Source organism: Camelus ferus, chromosome 13 (assembly GCF_009834535.1).
Source record: "Camelus ferus isolate YT-003-E chromosome 13, BCGSAC_Cfer_1.0, whole genome shotgun sequence".
Lineage (NCBI taxonomy): Eukaryota > Metazoa > Chordata > Mammalia > Artiodactyla > Camelidae > Camelus > Camelus ferus.
Genome location: NC_045708.1, coordinates 41118248 through 41132933, shown reverse-complemented (window position 1 = coordinate 41132933; position 14686 = coordinate 41118248). Strand labels below are relative to the sequence as shown.

General features: G+C 41.6%; 1 protein-coding gene across 2 annotated transcripts in view; it reads left to right on the top strand.

Moving 5' to 3' along the window:
- The window catches only part of FYB2 (FYN binding protein 2), a 98664-nt gene that overhangs the window by 54781 nt on the left and 29197 nt on the right, over window positions 1-14686 (top strand). For both annotated transcript variants that reach the window (XM_032494383.1, XM_032494382.1), the window contains exons 5-7: window positions 5558-5658; window positions 9096-9130; window positions 11402-11433. In XM_032494383.1, the coding sequence (XP_032350274.1) occupies window positions 5558-5658; window positions 9096-9130; window positions 11402-11433 (168 nt within the window). The remainder of the gene's footprint in view (window positions 1-5557; window positions 5659-9095; window positions 9131-11401; window positions 11434-14686) is intronic.

Genomic DNA, 14686 nt, shown 5'->3' with positions numbered 1-14686 from the left:
TTTCCAAGGGTCCAAACACAATTAGAAAATATATATCTGCTTTTGGAAATCATCTTTAACATTCTCACTGCATCTGTGGAGCTGTTGTTTCTTCCGGAACATCGATAATGTTGAAGATATCATTAAGAAACATTCCTTTCTTTATTAGGCAATATTTAAGTTATGAGAGGTTTTCTATAAGAAAGTCGGAAAAGCTAGAAACCTGATGCTACTCCAGTAATAAAAGGAACTTTCCAAAATGCAAACCTCAAAACTTATTTTTTTAAAAAAAGCTATTATTTTTATAGTAATATGACTAGCACACTTGGACTGCCTGCATGCAGAGGGCAAATATTTCATTCAATATCTACCTTTAAAGTAGATTTTATTATTACTATTTCATACAGTAGGAAATGGGGGATTTGAGGTATTTATTCAATACTTTAAAACTAGAAAAATGGAAGAGATAGGATTCAAATTCAGACCTGTCTGACCTCAAGCTCTAAGTCCGTCTGGAGACAGACTTTGGACAGATATTTTAATAAATATGGAAACAAAGAAATTGAAGCATACATATATTTAAATTATACAGCTGTTTCTTCCCGGCAACCCAAGTCCATTATATTGACCCACGCTGTATTAAATCAAGGTAGATCTCAGATATCTGCCTTTAATGGACCAGGAAAAAGATAAAAGACATTCTCAGGTAGCAAAAGAGGGAAGTTTAAATATACCTACAATATCTCTTTTTCCCTTTTAACATTAATCCTGGGACCGCTTCCCTTTAAAGACAATCGATCTGAAAGATGCCTTTTTTTTTTTTTTTACGTTCTGTTGAAATTCTTTCTAATTATCTGAAACCAGCTATTTATTCATTTCTGACAAAAGTAGTCCAAGAAATTGATTAGACGTCTTCTTTCAATATTTCCACAAATTGTTTCTTATTAATAAAGTTAATTTACCATAGACCTGATGAGACTGCTAGGCCACTGGAGCATAAGATACATGGCATAGACTATAATTTTAGAAAGTTTCTCTTGATTACTTCCTGCAGTGGGTGGGGCACAAAGTGGTGAGGGGAGAGATTACTGATGCATTAGAGTTCATAATTTTTCCTTGTCAGCAAAATGAACTAACTACTCGTACATCTTTTAAAATATTACAGAGACGATGGGGAAGAAAAACCCCTAAAATATCCAGAGTGGTCAAACATAGATGGGGAAACAGTTGGGTGTAAGGGGCTTATGATTGAATGAATAAGTTGGGGTGGGGAAGTAAAGAGAGAACGCCCACCTTTTCATTGTCTAGGACATCTAGAGGAACATGGGAAAATCAGGAAGAATGCCAAAATAAAAAGAGCGCCCCCGTGTGAAGGTGGGAGGCGGACGGGGCATTTTTTCTCTTCTCCTGTCCGCAGTCGGTATGAAGAAGAGACTTCTCGTTCGCTAGGCAGACGAGTGACGTCCCCTTCATCTCACTCCCTAGTCCCATTTCTCTTCTTTCCCAGAGGCCACTCCAGCTGTGAGGATAGTTCTTGTTCTTCTGCTACAAGCTCACGTCTCTGTTAAAGATCACAGTATTTTACATTTTGGCATAAACAGTATCTTACTTGATCCTCCTGAAACTTGAGTTTTTTCAAAAATCTTTTCTATTCTATCAGTGCTGATGCAAGAAGTTACTTTGTTTGTTATAACTGCATATTGTATGTATTTCATCATATGAATGTATCACGACTTGTGTATTTTCTTGCTAAGGGACATTTAAGTTGTCCTGTACTTTCACCCTTTCAAATGGTGCTCCAGTGATCATCCTCATAAATTTCCAGGTGAATGTAAGCGTGTTTCTCTAGATTATTTACTTAAAGTAGAACTGTTGAATAATCGTAATTAAGGAACTTCAGTTTTACTAGATACTGAAAAATTACCTCCCAAATGGTTGTGTCAGTTCATACTCTCAAGCCATTATAAAGAGCTTCTGTTTCCCCATGTTCTTGCCAAATGCAATATTATTTTCAAGTTTTGGGATTCTTGCTAAACTCGTGGTTGCGAACCAAATTCTCATTGTCTTGACTCCATTTCCCTGTTGACTAGGAGGTTATAAACTATTCAGTTTTTCTTTTCTGTCATGTCTATCTTATCCTTTTGTCCAGTTTTCTATGGATTTATTTGTCTCTTTCCTATTGCAGGAGTTCGCAATAGAATTTAGATATTAACTAAAGTTTATTCTCCATTAAGTGTGGTATTTGTTGGAGATTAATTCAGTTAAGAGAGTTTATCCATGTGAAATTTTTTGCTTCTATTAAAGTGATTTGGGTTTTTTTCTTTCTTATTGTTTCAAAGTGACTAATTGCAATGCTAGATTTTCTGGTGTTGAGCCATCCTTTAAGTCTTGGAATAAATTTTAGTTATTCTCGAGTTAATTTTAACAGTGAGTTTGGGCGAAAAATTTTTAAGTGAAATTGGGCTTTCTTTTTATTTTATTGTTTGATCATTTTGACGTTTTCATATCAAAATTACACTATCCTCTTAAAATGAGTAGGGTGGCTTTTCTCTTTTTCTGTTCTCTGGAACTTTGCTAAAACTTGCTCCTAAGACGATGTGGTAGAGGGAAAGGAGAGAGGTGGGTGGAGTGTGGAGGTGGGTTGTGTACTGTTGATTCCAGCCGTTTAATGGTTTATTGGCCCATAAGGCTTTCTAGTTCTTCAGTCACTATGGTCAGTTTCTATTTCCTTATTAATTTGCCAGATTTCCCTAAATTTTCAAATTTATTGGCAGAGAGCTGATCTTAACATTTTCTTAGATTTCTGAAAACCTAAAACTATCTTTAGTTTTGTCCCCTTTTGTATCTATAATTAGTGTGTGTGTGTGTGTTTATGCACACACGGGTGGGTACCTTCTCTGGTTCTTGATCAGCCATGCTGAAGTGTGGTTTAATATTAATATACCTGCCTAAGCTTTCTTGTGGTTAGTGTTGTTTTACACTGCTTTCTCCATTCATTTATAGGGAGCTTTGGTTTGTCTGGTGGGTTTTAGCAGCATTAGCTAGATTTTTAAAACATCCAGTCAGATATTCTCTATTTTAATTGGAGTAGATTAATCTCTGTGCATTGATTGGGATTTTTGATCTATTTGGACTTTTCATCATTATATTTTATGTTTTAAATTTACTAAGGAAGTTCCTTATGTGCATTTTTTCCTTGTCTGCCTTCTCATTTAATATTTAATTCTCCTTCTACCAGTTGAGAAGTTAAATATTCTGTTTCTGTTCCTTTTAGTGGTTACAGGTAAATTTTGACGTCCACAGTTAAGTAAGTCTCATGTTAATCGAAATCCCTATCCTGCTCCTAGATGGTACCTGAGAGTAACTCCCACAGCCAGCTTTCACCATCTTCCCTGTTGTTATTTAACGTTTAATTCTATTGTCTTCTTTCACTTCTACAAGCCAGTCATTTTTACAGTTAATATTTATATTTACCAACAGCTCTATTGATTTCTTTGCTCATCTTTGTTTCTTGTGTGATGCTTCATTACTGGCTCAATTTCTTTTGATGTATTTCAGCAAGGACCTGTGAGCAGGAAGTGCATGTACTGGTACTCCGAAAACATCTTTGTTTCTCTCTCACCCTTGATGGGTTGTCTGGAGGCGATTTTACTGGGCGAATATCTTTGCTCAGTGCCCTAAGATACCCGCAGTCCCCACCATCTGCTGTTACTAATGAGAAGTCCGTTGCCAGTCTGACTGCTGTTCCTTTGTAGATAATCTGCCTTTTCTCTCACACAACTTCTACATTGTTTTCTTTGACGTATTCTGATTTATTACAAATGGTATACCTGTAGATTTCTTATAACTGAGCTGCTTTAATAGAAGGATTTATGTCTGTTTTCAATATTAAAGTCTTAACTTTTGTCATTTGAATATTGACTCATTTTCATCATCCTCTTTCTTTTTTTCTTTTAAAATCCCTAGTTTATGTATGTTGGACTTTCTCATTCTATTTCCCCTAATGTTAACTCTCTTTTAATATTTTCCACCTCTTAATCTCTCTGGGCTGTTTGCCGGGTGACTTCCTCAAGTGTAACTGACTGACCAGTTCTCTCCTCTGCTGTGTCTACTCTACTTTTCAGTCTCCACATTTTTAATTTCAAGAACTACGTGTATTGAAATTTTGCCATTTGCAACAGCATGGATGGACTGGGAGGGTATTATGGTAAGTGAAATAAGTCAGACAGAGAAAGACAGATACTATCTATGATATCACTTACATGTGGAATCTAAAGAATAAAACTAACGAGTGAATATAACAAAGAAACAGACTCACAGATGCAGAGAACAGATGAGTGGTTAACAGTGGGGAGAGGGAAGGGGGACGAACAAGATGGCTGTAGCAGATTAATAGGTACAAACTACTGTGTATAAAATATGCTGCAAGGATGTATAGTGTAGCACAGGGAATACAGCCAATATTTTATAATAACTATAAATGGAATATAACCTTTAAAAATTGTGAATCACTGTATTGTACACGTGAAACTTATATAAGATTGTACATCAACTCTACCTCAATAAAAATTAGTTTTTATAAAAGAACTATATTTATGAATTCTGTAACTCCTATTTCCTGTCCCTAAATCTACATTTTTTCACACTCTCTTGTTTTTCCTAATGGCTTTTATTCCTCACTTTATTTCTTGGAACACTGAAAACATACTTATTTCAGTGTCACTTTCGTGCCATTCTAATGTTGAATTCTCCTGTTCATTAGCCCTTCTGACTGCCCACGGTGGTTCTTCTCCTTGTGTGATAACGCGGTTTTTTATTATATGCTTGTTTTGAGTGGGAATGCTTTCCTTTGAAAACCGTAGATGCCGTGGGTCCTGGGAGCATCTTTACAGAGTGATTTCAGATTTCCTTTTCAAGGCGGGGGGTGGGGAGTTGGACTTTAAGGAGCGGTTTGGCGCTGTGTCTCAGAGGTACACAGTAGCATCTAGAAACCCCGCTGGGTGCTGGGTTTCAGATGTCTGCCTTCTCACGGGTGACTCAGCTCCAGCAGCCCTGGCCAGATGGCAAGCTTCCCTGCTTGCTCGCTGGGAGAGTGCACTGTTATTTTTCAGAATCAGTTTTGCAGGTGGGGTGGCATTTTGGGACCATGAACCTTATGCTGATAGCTCAGCTTCAGCTTCCCATTCAGATGAGGTCTGTGGCTCAGACTGGACTTCCGACTCAGACATTGAATCCACCCAGTCACTGGGGTCTTTCTTTATTTGATCCCGGTTTCCCATGGGTGCAGTCCTCACAGACCTCCTTAACTGTGAGTTTCTCGGTCTGGCCCTGGGGGTCGTTACCTTGTTGATTTCTGGGTGAGGGATGTGTCCTTGGTGTCACTCTCTGCGTAGTTATGTTTCATCCGGAATCCCTCTGTATGTAAAGTAGGGGCGCTGTGCCTTCTGTATCTGTGGATGTCACCATATTGGCCTGACCTACCACTTCTCTGATGAGGGGGAAAAATACAAAAAGTTTGAAAAAATATGTTTTTAAAATGTTTCACTTTAAGTAACCTTTTCCCCTCCATACTTCTCAGTGCTGAATTGGAAGAACCACATAATTACGAGGCCACCATTTCATATCTGAGACACCCTGGCAACTCCATTAACCTGTGCACCGCCGAAGAAATTGCTGATTGTAAGTCTGCTAAGCCAATTAATGCTGTAACCCTGTGTGGAATGAAAATGTGTCAGAAATGGTATTTTCCCCCTAGCTAACTCTGTAAGTGTAAAAATACACAGCCATGCTGCTTACTATCTCATTTTTTTTCCCCTTGTCTGGTCCCTTAAAAATAGAAATAAATCCGGCCAGGCATCAGCGCTCTCAGCTCCTAGCACTGCCTTCTCTCTTCCCTCTTCTATTTTCTGTTCTCACCTTCACCAGTCTCCTCAGATGCTTTGCCTTTTGTAGACATGTGGGAGGGAGAATCAAGATAGGGAGATTAATTTTCCTTCCTTCCCCTCTGTGGAAACTTCATTTCTCTTGTGGTGTCTGTCTCGAAGTCCCCTGCTAACTCTGTGTGTGGAGAGAGAGATAACAGATGGGGAGAATGAGGTCCTTGTGTTTAGCCTGAATAGGGGCAGAGGACTCGTTTAATGGAGCTGACCACTGGATCAGAGCTAAGTCTGCCTGTCTCTGGTATTGCTGGCAGAGCTCGGACCTTTCTGTGGAAAGAGAGACCCTCTTGGGCAAGAAAACGAAGAAGCAGGGACTCAAAGCATTTCTCTAGGGTCCTATATCTTTGTTCTGCCTGTAGAATCAGCCAATTCTGTACAAAAAAGCATAAATATTAGTGCTAGAATAGATACTAGAATTTATTAAACCTTATACAGTGGGCCGCAATTTTGCGTTAGCTCCTCTGTGTACATCTCTGATGATATCGCTGTTGTGTGAACTCACTCACACACAGGAAACTGAAGATAAGAGAGATGGTCGCACAGATATATGTGGTAGGGCTTTGTGTGAATCAGGCTCAGACTGCCTCTGAGACCCGTGCTTTTTCCACAATGTTACGCTGCTTCTTATTCAAGAATGTTTGTAATAGCCAAGACATAGAGACAAACTAAATGTCCATCAATAGATAATTAGATAAAGAAGCTGGAGTATATGCAATGGAATACTACTCAGTCATTAAAAAGCCAAATGAAATAATGCCATTGGCAGCAACATGAATGGGCCTAGAGATTATCATATTAAGTGAAGTAAGTTAGGCAGAGAAAGACAATATCATACAGTATCACTTATATGTGGAATCCAAAAAAATTATACAAATGCATTTATTTACAAAACAAAAACTCACAGACATTGAACACAAACTTATGGTTACTAGAGGGGGTGGGGAGGGACACATTAGGTGTTTGGGATTAGCAGATAGAAACTACTTATATAGAAAACAGATAAACAACAAGGTCCTACTGTCTAGCACAGGGAACTATATTTAGTATCTTGTAATAACCTTTCATGAATAAGAATATGAAAAAGAACATGTGTGTGTGTGTATATGTATATATATATATATATATATATATATATATATATATATATATAACTGAATCACTATGCTGTACACCAGAAACTAACAGTAAATTAACCATACTTTAACTAAAAAAAAGAAAAAAATTTAGAACGCTTCTCTTGATCAAAACGATGCACCCTCCATCCTGAGGAAAGGTCAGGCTGTGTAAGAGGCATCCCTTAGGGGAGCCTCGGCCCTGAGCTCTCACAGCAGGAAGACACACCATTGGCTTTACTGCAAAGTGTTCCAAGATGAAACGTTGAAAACACAACAAATAAAAGCAATTAGAACTTGGGAGGGGAGAATGTTTCATTTCCCTGGAAGGAGAGTTAGAGAGAGATCATCTGGTTCAACTTGGTTATTTACAGACAAGAAGCCCAAGGCTCTGAGAGGGGAAGTTAGTCGCCTGGGAGCACATAGTTTGGAAGTTCATGGGGTACGAGTTAGGACCCATTGAAACTTCCCTCCCCTTCCCCCAGGAAATAAGGGGTTGAAGAACTCCTGGAAAGACTCTTACAGACTGGGCAAAGTCTAGATTCTCCCATCTGGCTTGTAAAACCCTGGCCATAAGAAGGGGAACTCCTGGCCCCATCACCCCCAGAAGGCAGTGTGTGTGTCCTGAAGAGCCTTACGAGCACGGCTTCTCGAATTCTAACATTCACATGAATCACCTGGGTAAATAGATTGGGGGAGGGCGAGAGAAGATGATTAGTTTTCTTTTTTTAAATTTGAAAAATAAATCCATACTTGAAAAAGAATGAGGCAAATTGCATCATAAGCAGTTATTTTGTAAATGTTTATAAAGCAAGTAATAGGGTAGAATGTTTTGATTCAAAAATAGGTGAAAATAAGTGTACATTTACCAGAGTGGAAGTACATGTTATTAATCATCCACACAGAATTTTAAGTCCATGTGTCAGCAATCACAGGCAGTTAGTTCCTAGAGGAAAACTATGATTTCATTTACTTAATGAATGGATTGAATGTATAGAATAATAATGGCCTGCACATGTGTGTTGTTGTTTGGTCAGTTTTGTAAACTAAAGCTTTAGGGCTCCAGCAGCAAGAAGGAGAAGAGGAGCAGGGGAAGTTCTGTTTATCATGCATGCATATGCACTGACGGCAGGAGGAAGACTCTTACAGATCACTTTTAAGGAAAGAAAAATCAAGTTAGCGATGTCATCAAAAAGCATGTCACTTTCCATACAATGTCTGGTCCCCAGGTAGGCACACATTTCTTATAGCATCTCTTTTACATCCCTCCATTACCTCTAGAAGGCAGGTACCAGGTGGCTCTGTTTCATAGATAAGCAATTTGAGGTTCAAAGAAGTGAAGTAATTGGTCTGCATTTCCACAGGTAGGAAGTGGCCAGTCTGGGCTCTGAACCCAAATTCTTGCTACTACTTGTATTGGTTAAGGATTAAATTTGGCATCATGTCATCACATAAAATCCACAGAACTTTGAGAAAATGAGAAGGTATTCGAGCCTTAGTTGGTGGTCAGTCTTCTCTTTTCAAGCTGTACTAAGGAAACAGAACATTCCTGGAGCCAAACTCAGGCGTGCTGTGGGGTTCATTTTCTTCCGGTGGGACTTGTACTTTATAGTCCTCCCTTGGAAGCAAGTTTTGATGGCAAAACTTACTATTAGGAGAACGTCCACTTGGCTAAAAAAAAAAAAAAGTGGTATCAAGTTATGAATGCGTTGTTAACTGTGTGTGTTGCCGGCCTTTTCCTTTCCAGTTTGCCTTCTGATTGCTTAAACTGCCCTGCTTTCCCTTAATCATGGAGTAGGGATCTATTTACTAAAAAGGAAACTGAAAATTGTTTCAGATGTTTTCATTGTGCATTCCATCCTGGAAATCCGCACAGAACTGTATCATCATCAGTGACCTGAGAATTCCCCAAACCATATGGGCAAGCCTCCCATCGGTGGATGTTCTGAAGGTTGAGAGAACTGAACTCTGCCATCTTCCATAATTGCTTTGATGCCGGGTACTGTAAGAAATGGGTCCTATAAGAAACTGCCTTGAGATAATTTTTTTTTCATGTCTGTTTTAGCAACGTATGAAGTTAGAATTGAAGAACTCCAAAAGGTATTGTTTCCTCTCTTCTTATCAGCTTTATAATTAGAACCATTGTGCAGAGTTGACTCTGAAGTAGCTTCTTTTATGAGGGAGGAAAGGTCTTTGTTTTCGGTTCTCCCCAGATTTCTGAGGCAGACCCCAGCTGCTAAGATTCTGATAGCTGAGCTGTGTAATAGCAGAGACAGAAAATGTGTCCCAGGATGGGAGCAGATGGTCCTAACCCAATCCTGGCGCCTTATGTAGGGCGGCCAGCACCAACTGGCCTTTAATAACTGTCCCTTCAGAGAGGAGAGTTCTTGGCACAAGCCAGTTGTGTATTCCTGTGCTCTCACAAGAAGGACCAGATCCCTGAAGGCATGTTTTCTGGGCTCCCGGTGGGCACGGTACTGGAAACTTGATCAACTTGACTAGGGCCCCAGCAGAATCATGGGCTTCAGTCCCAGCTCCTGGCTATGTGACCTTGAACCTCCATCTCCTCACTTGTAAAGCAGTGATAATAGGAGCATCCACACCGGAAGTCACTGTGAGCCGGAAAAGAGGTGAATTCAGGTAGACAGTTTATTAGCAAGGGCCAGAGTTGGTTCCAGGCATTTCCCCTCTCTGAGCTTCAGCTGTGTCTTCTGTAAAATGGTACATTCTCCCCGAGGGCAGGAAGCACGTGCCTTGTGGTTACCTTGTCTGCACTAGCAGTTGCTCAGTACATAAGGGGACCAATGTTTGTTTCACCGAATTGCTGAGGGCACTAAGTCAGACAAAGTAGGTGAGCACCTGGCGCAGCCCGGCACATAGTAGGCACTTACCTGGAGTTTTAACTGGGTCAGTTAAGGTTCTCCTCTTTCCTCACTGCATACATTTAGTCTAGGTCCCTCATCTTTCTGCTTCATTTTTCTAACGCTTACTGGAAAGGATTGCTCATTTGTGGTAGGCTTGATAGATAGAAAACTAGGAATGATTATTATTCCCGTTAACAAGAGCAGAAACAATCTATTAAGATGCTTCACTTACCTGGCATTATCAGCAAATAATGAATTTTTCTGCACAAGTGAACTTTCCAAATGAACAAGGTTTATCTTATTCAAAACAGAAAAGCATGAAAGTATTCTCTTTTTTTGTTTTGTTTGTTTTTAACATTTTTTATTGATTTATAATCATTTTACAATGTTGTGTCAAATTCCAGCGTAGAGCACAATTTTTCAGTTACACATGAACATACATATATTCATTGTCACATTTTTTTTCTCTGTGAGCTACCACAAGATCTTGAAAGTATTCTTTTTAAATCTTTTAACCTTCAAACACGTATTACATTATCTCAGTGTTTTTAAGCTCCATGGGTGGAATCTGATGTCACCCTTTCTCGATGACCTGAGTATGCTGGACCAGAAGGGGCCGAATGGGCACAGTTGATGCTTCTCTTATGAGATGCTCTCGGGCCCGGGCAGGTGGTCAGAGCTAGTTACCTTCACACCAAACCACCTCAGTCTGTTGGCCATAGTTTTCTTATTTCTGTCAATTACTATTTCCTTCCACTGGCAATTTCTTTGTGTTGAGTGGTGAGTCTTTCCTGTGGTCGCACAGGCTCCAGGTCCCCGTTGGGTGGCAGCACTTAATCCACACAGTCCCCTTGTGAGCTGGTACCCCTGCTCTCATTTTACAGATGAGAACTCAAGGCTCAGAGAGGTGAGATATGTAAGTGATGTAGCAGGCTAGATTCTGGACAATGAATGTCATCAAATATGTGACGACTGCCTAACTGAGGGGCTATGTTGTGGTCACTGGGACATAATTTTAACGGAGCCAAGGCTAGATCAGGTGAGCTGATTTTTGATCGGGGTTGGTGTGACCAGGAAGGGAGAATTCCCAGCATGGCTTGCACACTGTGCCTGGACCAGTTTTGCCCACTGGAACATTGCTCAAATATCACACATTCCTGTTTGCTCACAGGATTACAAAGTTCTTTATTTGATAGTCACATTCCTGGAAAGGCATGCAGAGAACAACTTATTTTTCTAAGTCAAACTGCGCATTTCTTCTGGGGTGCACTGTGACTTCACAAATGTTTGTTGTCTTTTGGGATGGATCTTCAGCTCTCCTGGCAAAGCTTCATGGAACGTTCTGTTGTCAGCAGCTAACTTTGCTCTGTACTGAGACCCCACTGGCCTCACCTTTTGGTCAGGTCTCTAATGATCTGTACCCAAACAACAGAGGCCTGGTTTGGGTTTGATTTGGGTTTGATTTAGGTTGATTGATGAAAATGACTGTTTTCCTCTTGGCTTTCAGCCTTGGAAGAGTTTTCTCCATCAAGAACTTAGGTGAGTTTTATCTTCAAAAGGAGACGCACGAATCAGCCACTGACCCTCTGATGCCCGAACTGGTTTTCCTTGATGGGACAGCTGCTTCCAGGGCCTGACCCCGTCCAGCACCCCTGGTGCCTTGCAGGGTGCCGGGTGTGGTGAACGTGCTCACGGGTCCTCCCGATCCTTCCCGTCTCAGCTTGTTCTAGCCCACAGTGCACTCACGCAGCAGAGGCTTGCCGAGTCCCCCACATGCCAGCCACTTGCTGACCACTGGGGCTGCAGCAGTGATGGAGACCAAGCCGCTTCCCTCGGGAGTTCCCCAGTGGGAGAGACCCAATCAAACAGGCATATAACAACCACGTGAAGCCCAGAGAACTTACAGGTTCCAAAATGCACCATTGCTGTTTCAAGGGTCCTTGCCTTTGCTCATTTGCTTCATTAATTTCACCCCAACTTAATGGCAAACTTCTTGTAACCATCAAATGTCCCCTCCTATAAGAAGCCTTCCTGATTCCCCTCCTTCAGAGCGCAGTGACCAGTCCCCTCGCTGTGGCGCTGCTGTAAGGTATGCAGGTGTTTGTGCTAACGTCAGGTATGTCGTGCACGTCCGTTTCTCCTGACTCTGCCGCCCCACTTTCTGTCTGTGAGCGCCTTGTGGGCAAGATCTGTTTTCTTTTTTCTTCTTATTTTTTATTGAAGTGTAGTCGATTTACCACATTAGTTTCAGATGCACAGCAAAGCGATTCAGTTACACATGTACATAACATACCTATATATTTTTTCAGTTTCTTTTCCATTACAGTTCATTTCAAGAAATTGAATGTAGTTCCCTGTGCTATGCAGGAGGTCCTTGTGGTTTCTCTGTTTTATATATAGTAATGTGTGTCTCTTAATCTCAAACTCCTAACTATCCCTCCCCTCCCCTTACCCCTCTGGTAACCAGTTTGTTTTCTGTAGGACCCATTCCTTTTCCTTGTTCTTGGTTCAGAGCCAGGCCTGGGGACATAGCAGTGCTCCTACCCGACTCTTCAGAGTCTCTTCCCTGGAGTTATTTTTAATGCATTAAAATAAACGCGGCCAGCGAGCTCTGGAGAAGCAAGTATCAACACCTCCTGGCTGAGGCTAGAAACACAAGAGCTGCATCATGGGGGCAAACCCTGCTTCCTCTCTCTCCTTGAGGTCCTGTCTTACCCTAAATTCATGACCCTCTAATGACCCTCCAGCACACAGCATAGGGCTGAGCCCACAGCAGGCACATGGCAAATGAGTACCTATCTCCTGCAACATTTATTGAGCTTTTTCTCTGTTCAGACACCGCTAGGTTCTAAGGGACCAAAATGAATAGAATACATTCCTATGCTTAGTCCAAAATGAGGGTGGAGGCTGGAGTGGCTGGAGGTGAGTGGGTTACTTGGAGGTGAAAATGACCGCATAAGTAGGGAATTACAATATAATATGATCACCCCTAAGGACGTTGTGAAAACAGAGGCGCGGTGCCAGGCGAGCTTCCTTCAAGGGTGACAGCTGAGTTGCAGCGTGAAAACAAGTTGGAACTGGGCCAGTAAAAATGGCAGACTGTATGTCCCAGGCACAGGGACAAGTGTGAGCAGAGACATAGTATTCAGCACTGAGGCCAGTTCAGGGATGCACAAATAGCTGGATGATGCTTGAGCACACAGTGCAGTGCGGGAGCTGCAGGAACCAAGCTCGGGTCATATGCAGAGCTGGGCCCAGGAAAGCCGGAGCTCCCCACTTAAACGTTGAGAGCCGCCCTGTCCAACGGAAACAGAAAGCAAACCACGCAGGTCATGTGAGATCTTTCTAGGAGCCATATTTTAAAAAGAAAAAAAAAGTGAAATTAATTTCAGTGATGTATTTTATTCATTGTACTATGTCCCAAACATTATCATTTCAATGTGTAATCAACCTAAAAGTCCTGACTGAAATATTTTGCATCCTTTTTTCCATACCAAGTCTTCAAGATCCAGCTGTGTTTTACACTTGCAGCGCAGTCTGGACCAGACACATTTCAGGTGTTCAGTAGCCACCCGTGGACGGTGGCCGCCATATTGAATGGCACAGATGAGAGCTTAACTTCTAGGTCAGTGGAAGCCACAGAAGAGTTTTGCAGCAGAGATAATGTACCCATGTCCCCTATAGCGTTCCTAGGAGCCATAATACTAGATTTAATTTGACAGTTATTTATGGAGATCCAGCCATGTAGAAATTACTGGACAAAGCCTGGGGGGGCGGGTAGGAAGATGATTACAAAGGTTTACCTGCCTTGTACATCAGCAAGGTCGGTAAGTGCCTTAGGAGAAACACCAGCAGTGGGAACATAAGACTTAGACAATTCTGAGCAAATGCTGCGATGTAGCAGTGGACACCAGCAGTGCCTGAGGGCTATAAACAGTGCTAGGCTTTCAACATTCTTATCACATTTCACTTTCATGGCTACCACGGAGACTGGCATACTGCTGTTTTATTTATACATGGAAAATTTTGATTTTTTAGAAAGGTTAATCTCAGGGTTTTAGAAAGAGGTGGAGTGGGGACGAGAACCCAGCCCTCCCTACACAGCCCCTGTTCTATGTTCTAGAACTCGTATAGGGCCTTGATGGTGGACATGAGAGCACGAAAACTGGATGGACGAATGAAACTCCTTAAAGCTCTTCCTGTTGTCTTTCAGACAGCGCTCTCTCCTTGTGTTTCTCGCTCCTTCATGCCCACCTCTCCTGGTTTTCCTTGAGTGCCCTCTTTTCTCTGCCTGCCATGTAAGCGTGGTTGTAGAACTCTCCAGCTCACCATCAGGCCGGAAACAGAGGCTCTCTGTGGGTGCTGGTGCGGCCTGGTGCCCTTTGTCCTCAGTCCTCAGCTTCTGCATTGCCCTCTCCACCCTGACTCCTTCCTCACCTCCACTGCACCCACTGTTGATAGACAGGTGCAGGGCAGTCGTTCCTTTCCGTAGGGAATACTGGCTGAGGACCACTTTGCTACCATGGATTACACAGCATTAGTGCTGGGGATACACATGTGAATAACAGAGTCCTGATGTTTCATTAGTTGACAAGGGAAAGTGAAATAGATCCGTAGACAGTGTATTATAATGTAAGACAGAAGGACAGAGTATTGGGAAGCAGCTAAGAGGGTGAGAATCAGGCAAAGATTCTCAGAAGTAAGATGATTTAGACCGAGCAGAAAGGATGCTGTGTTTCTCAGCAGTGTAAGATGTGGAAGGCATGACTGACAAAGGAAATAGCTAACACGA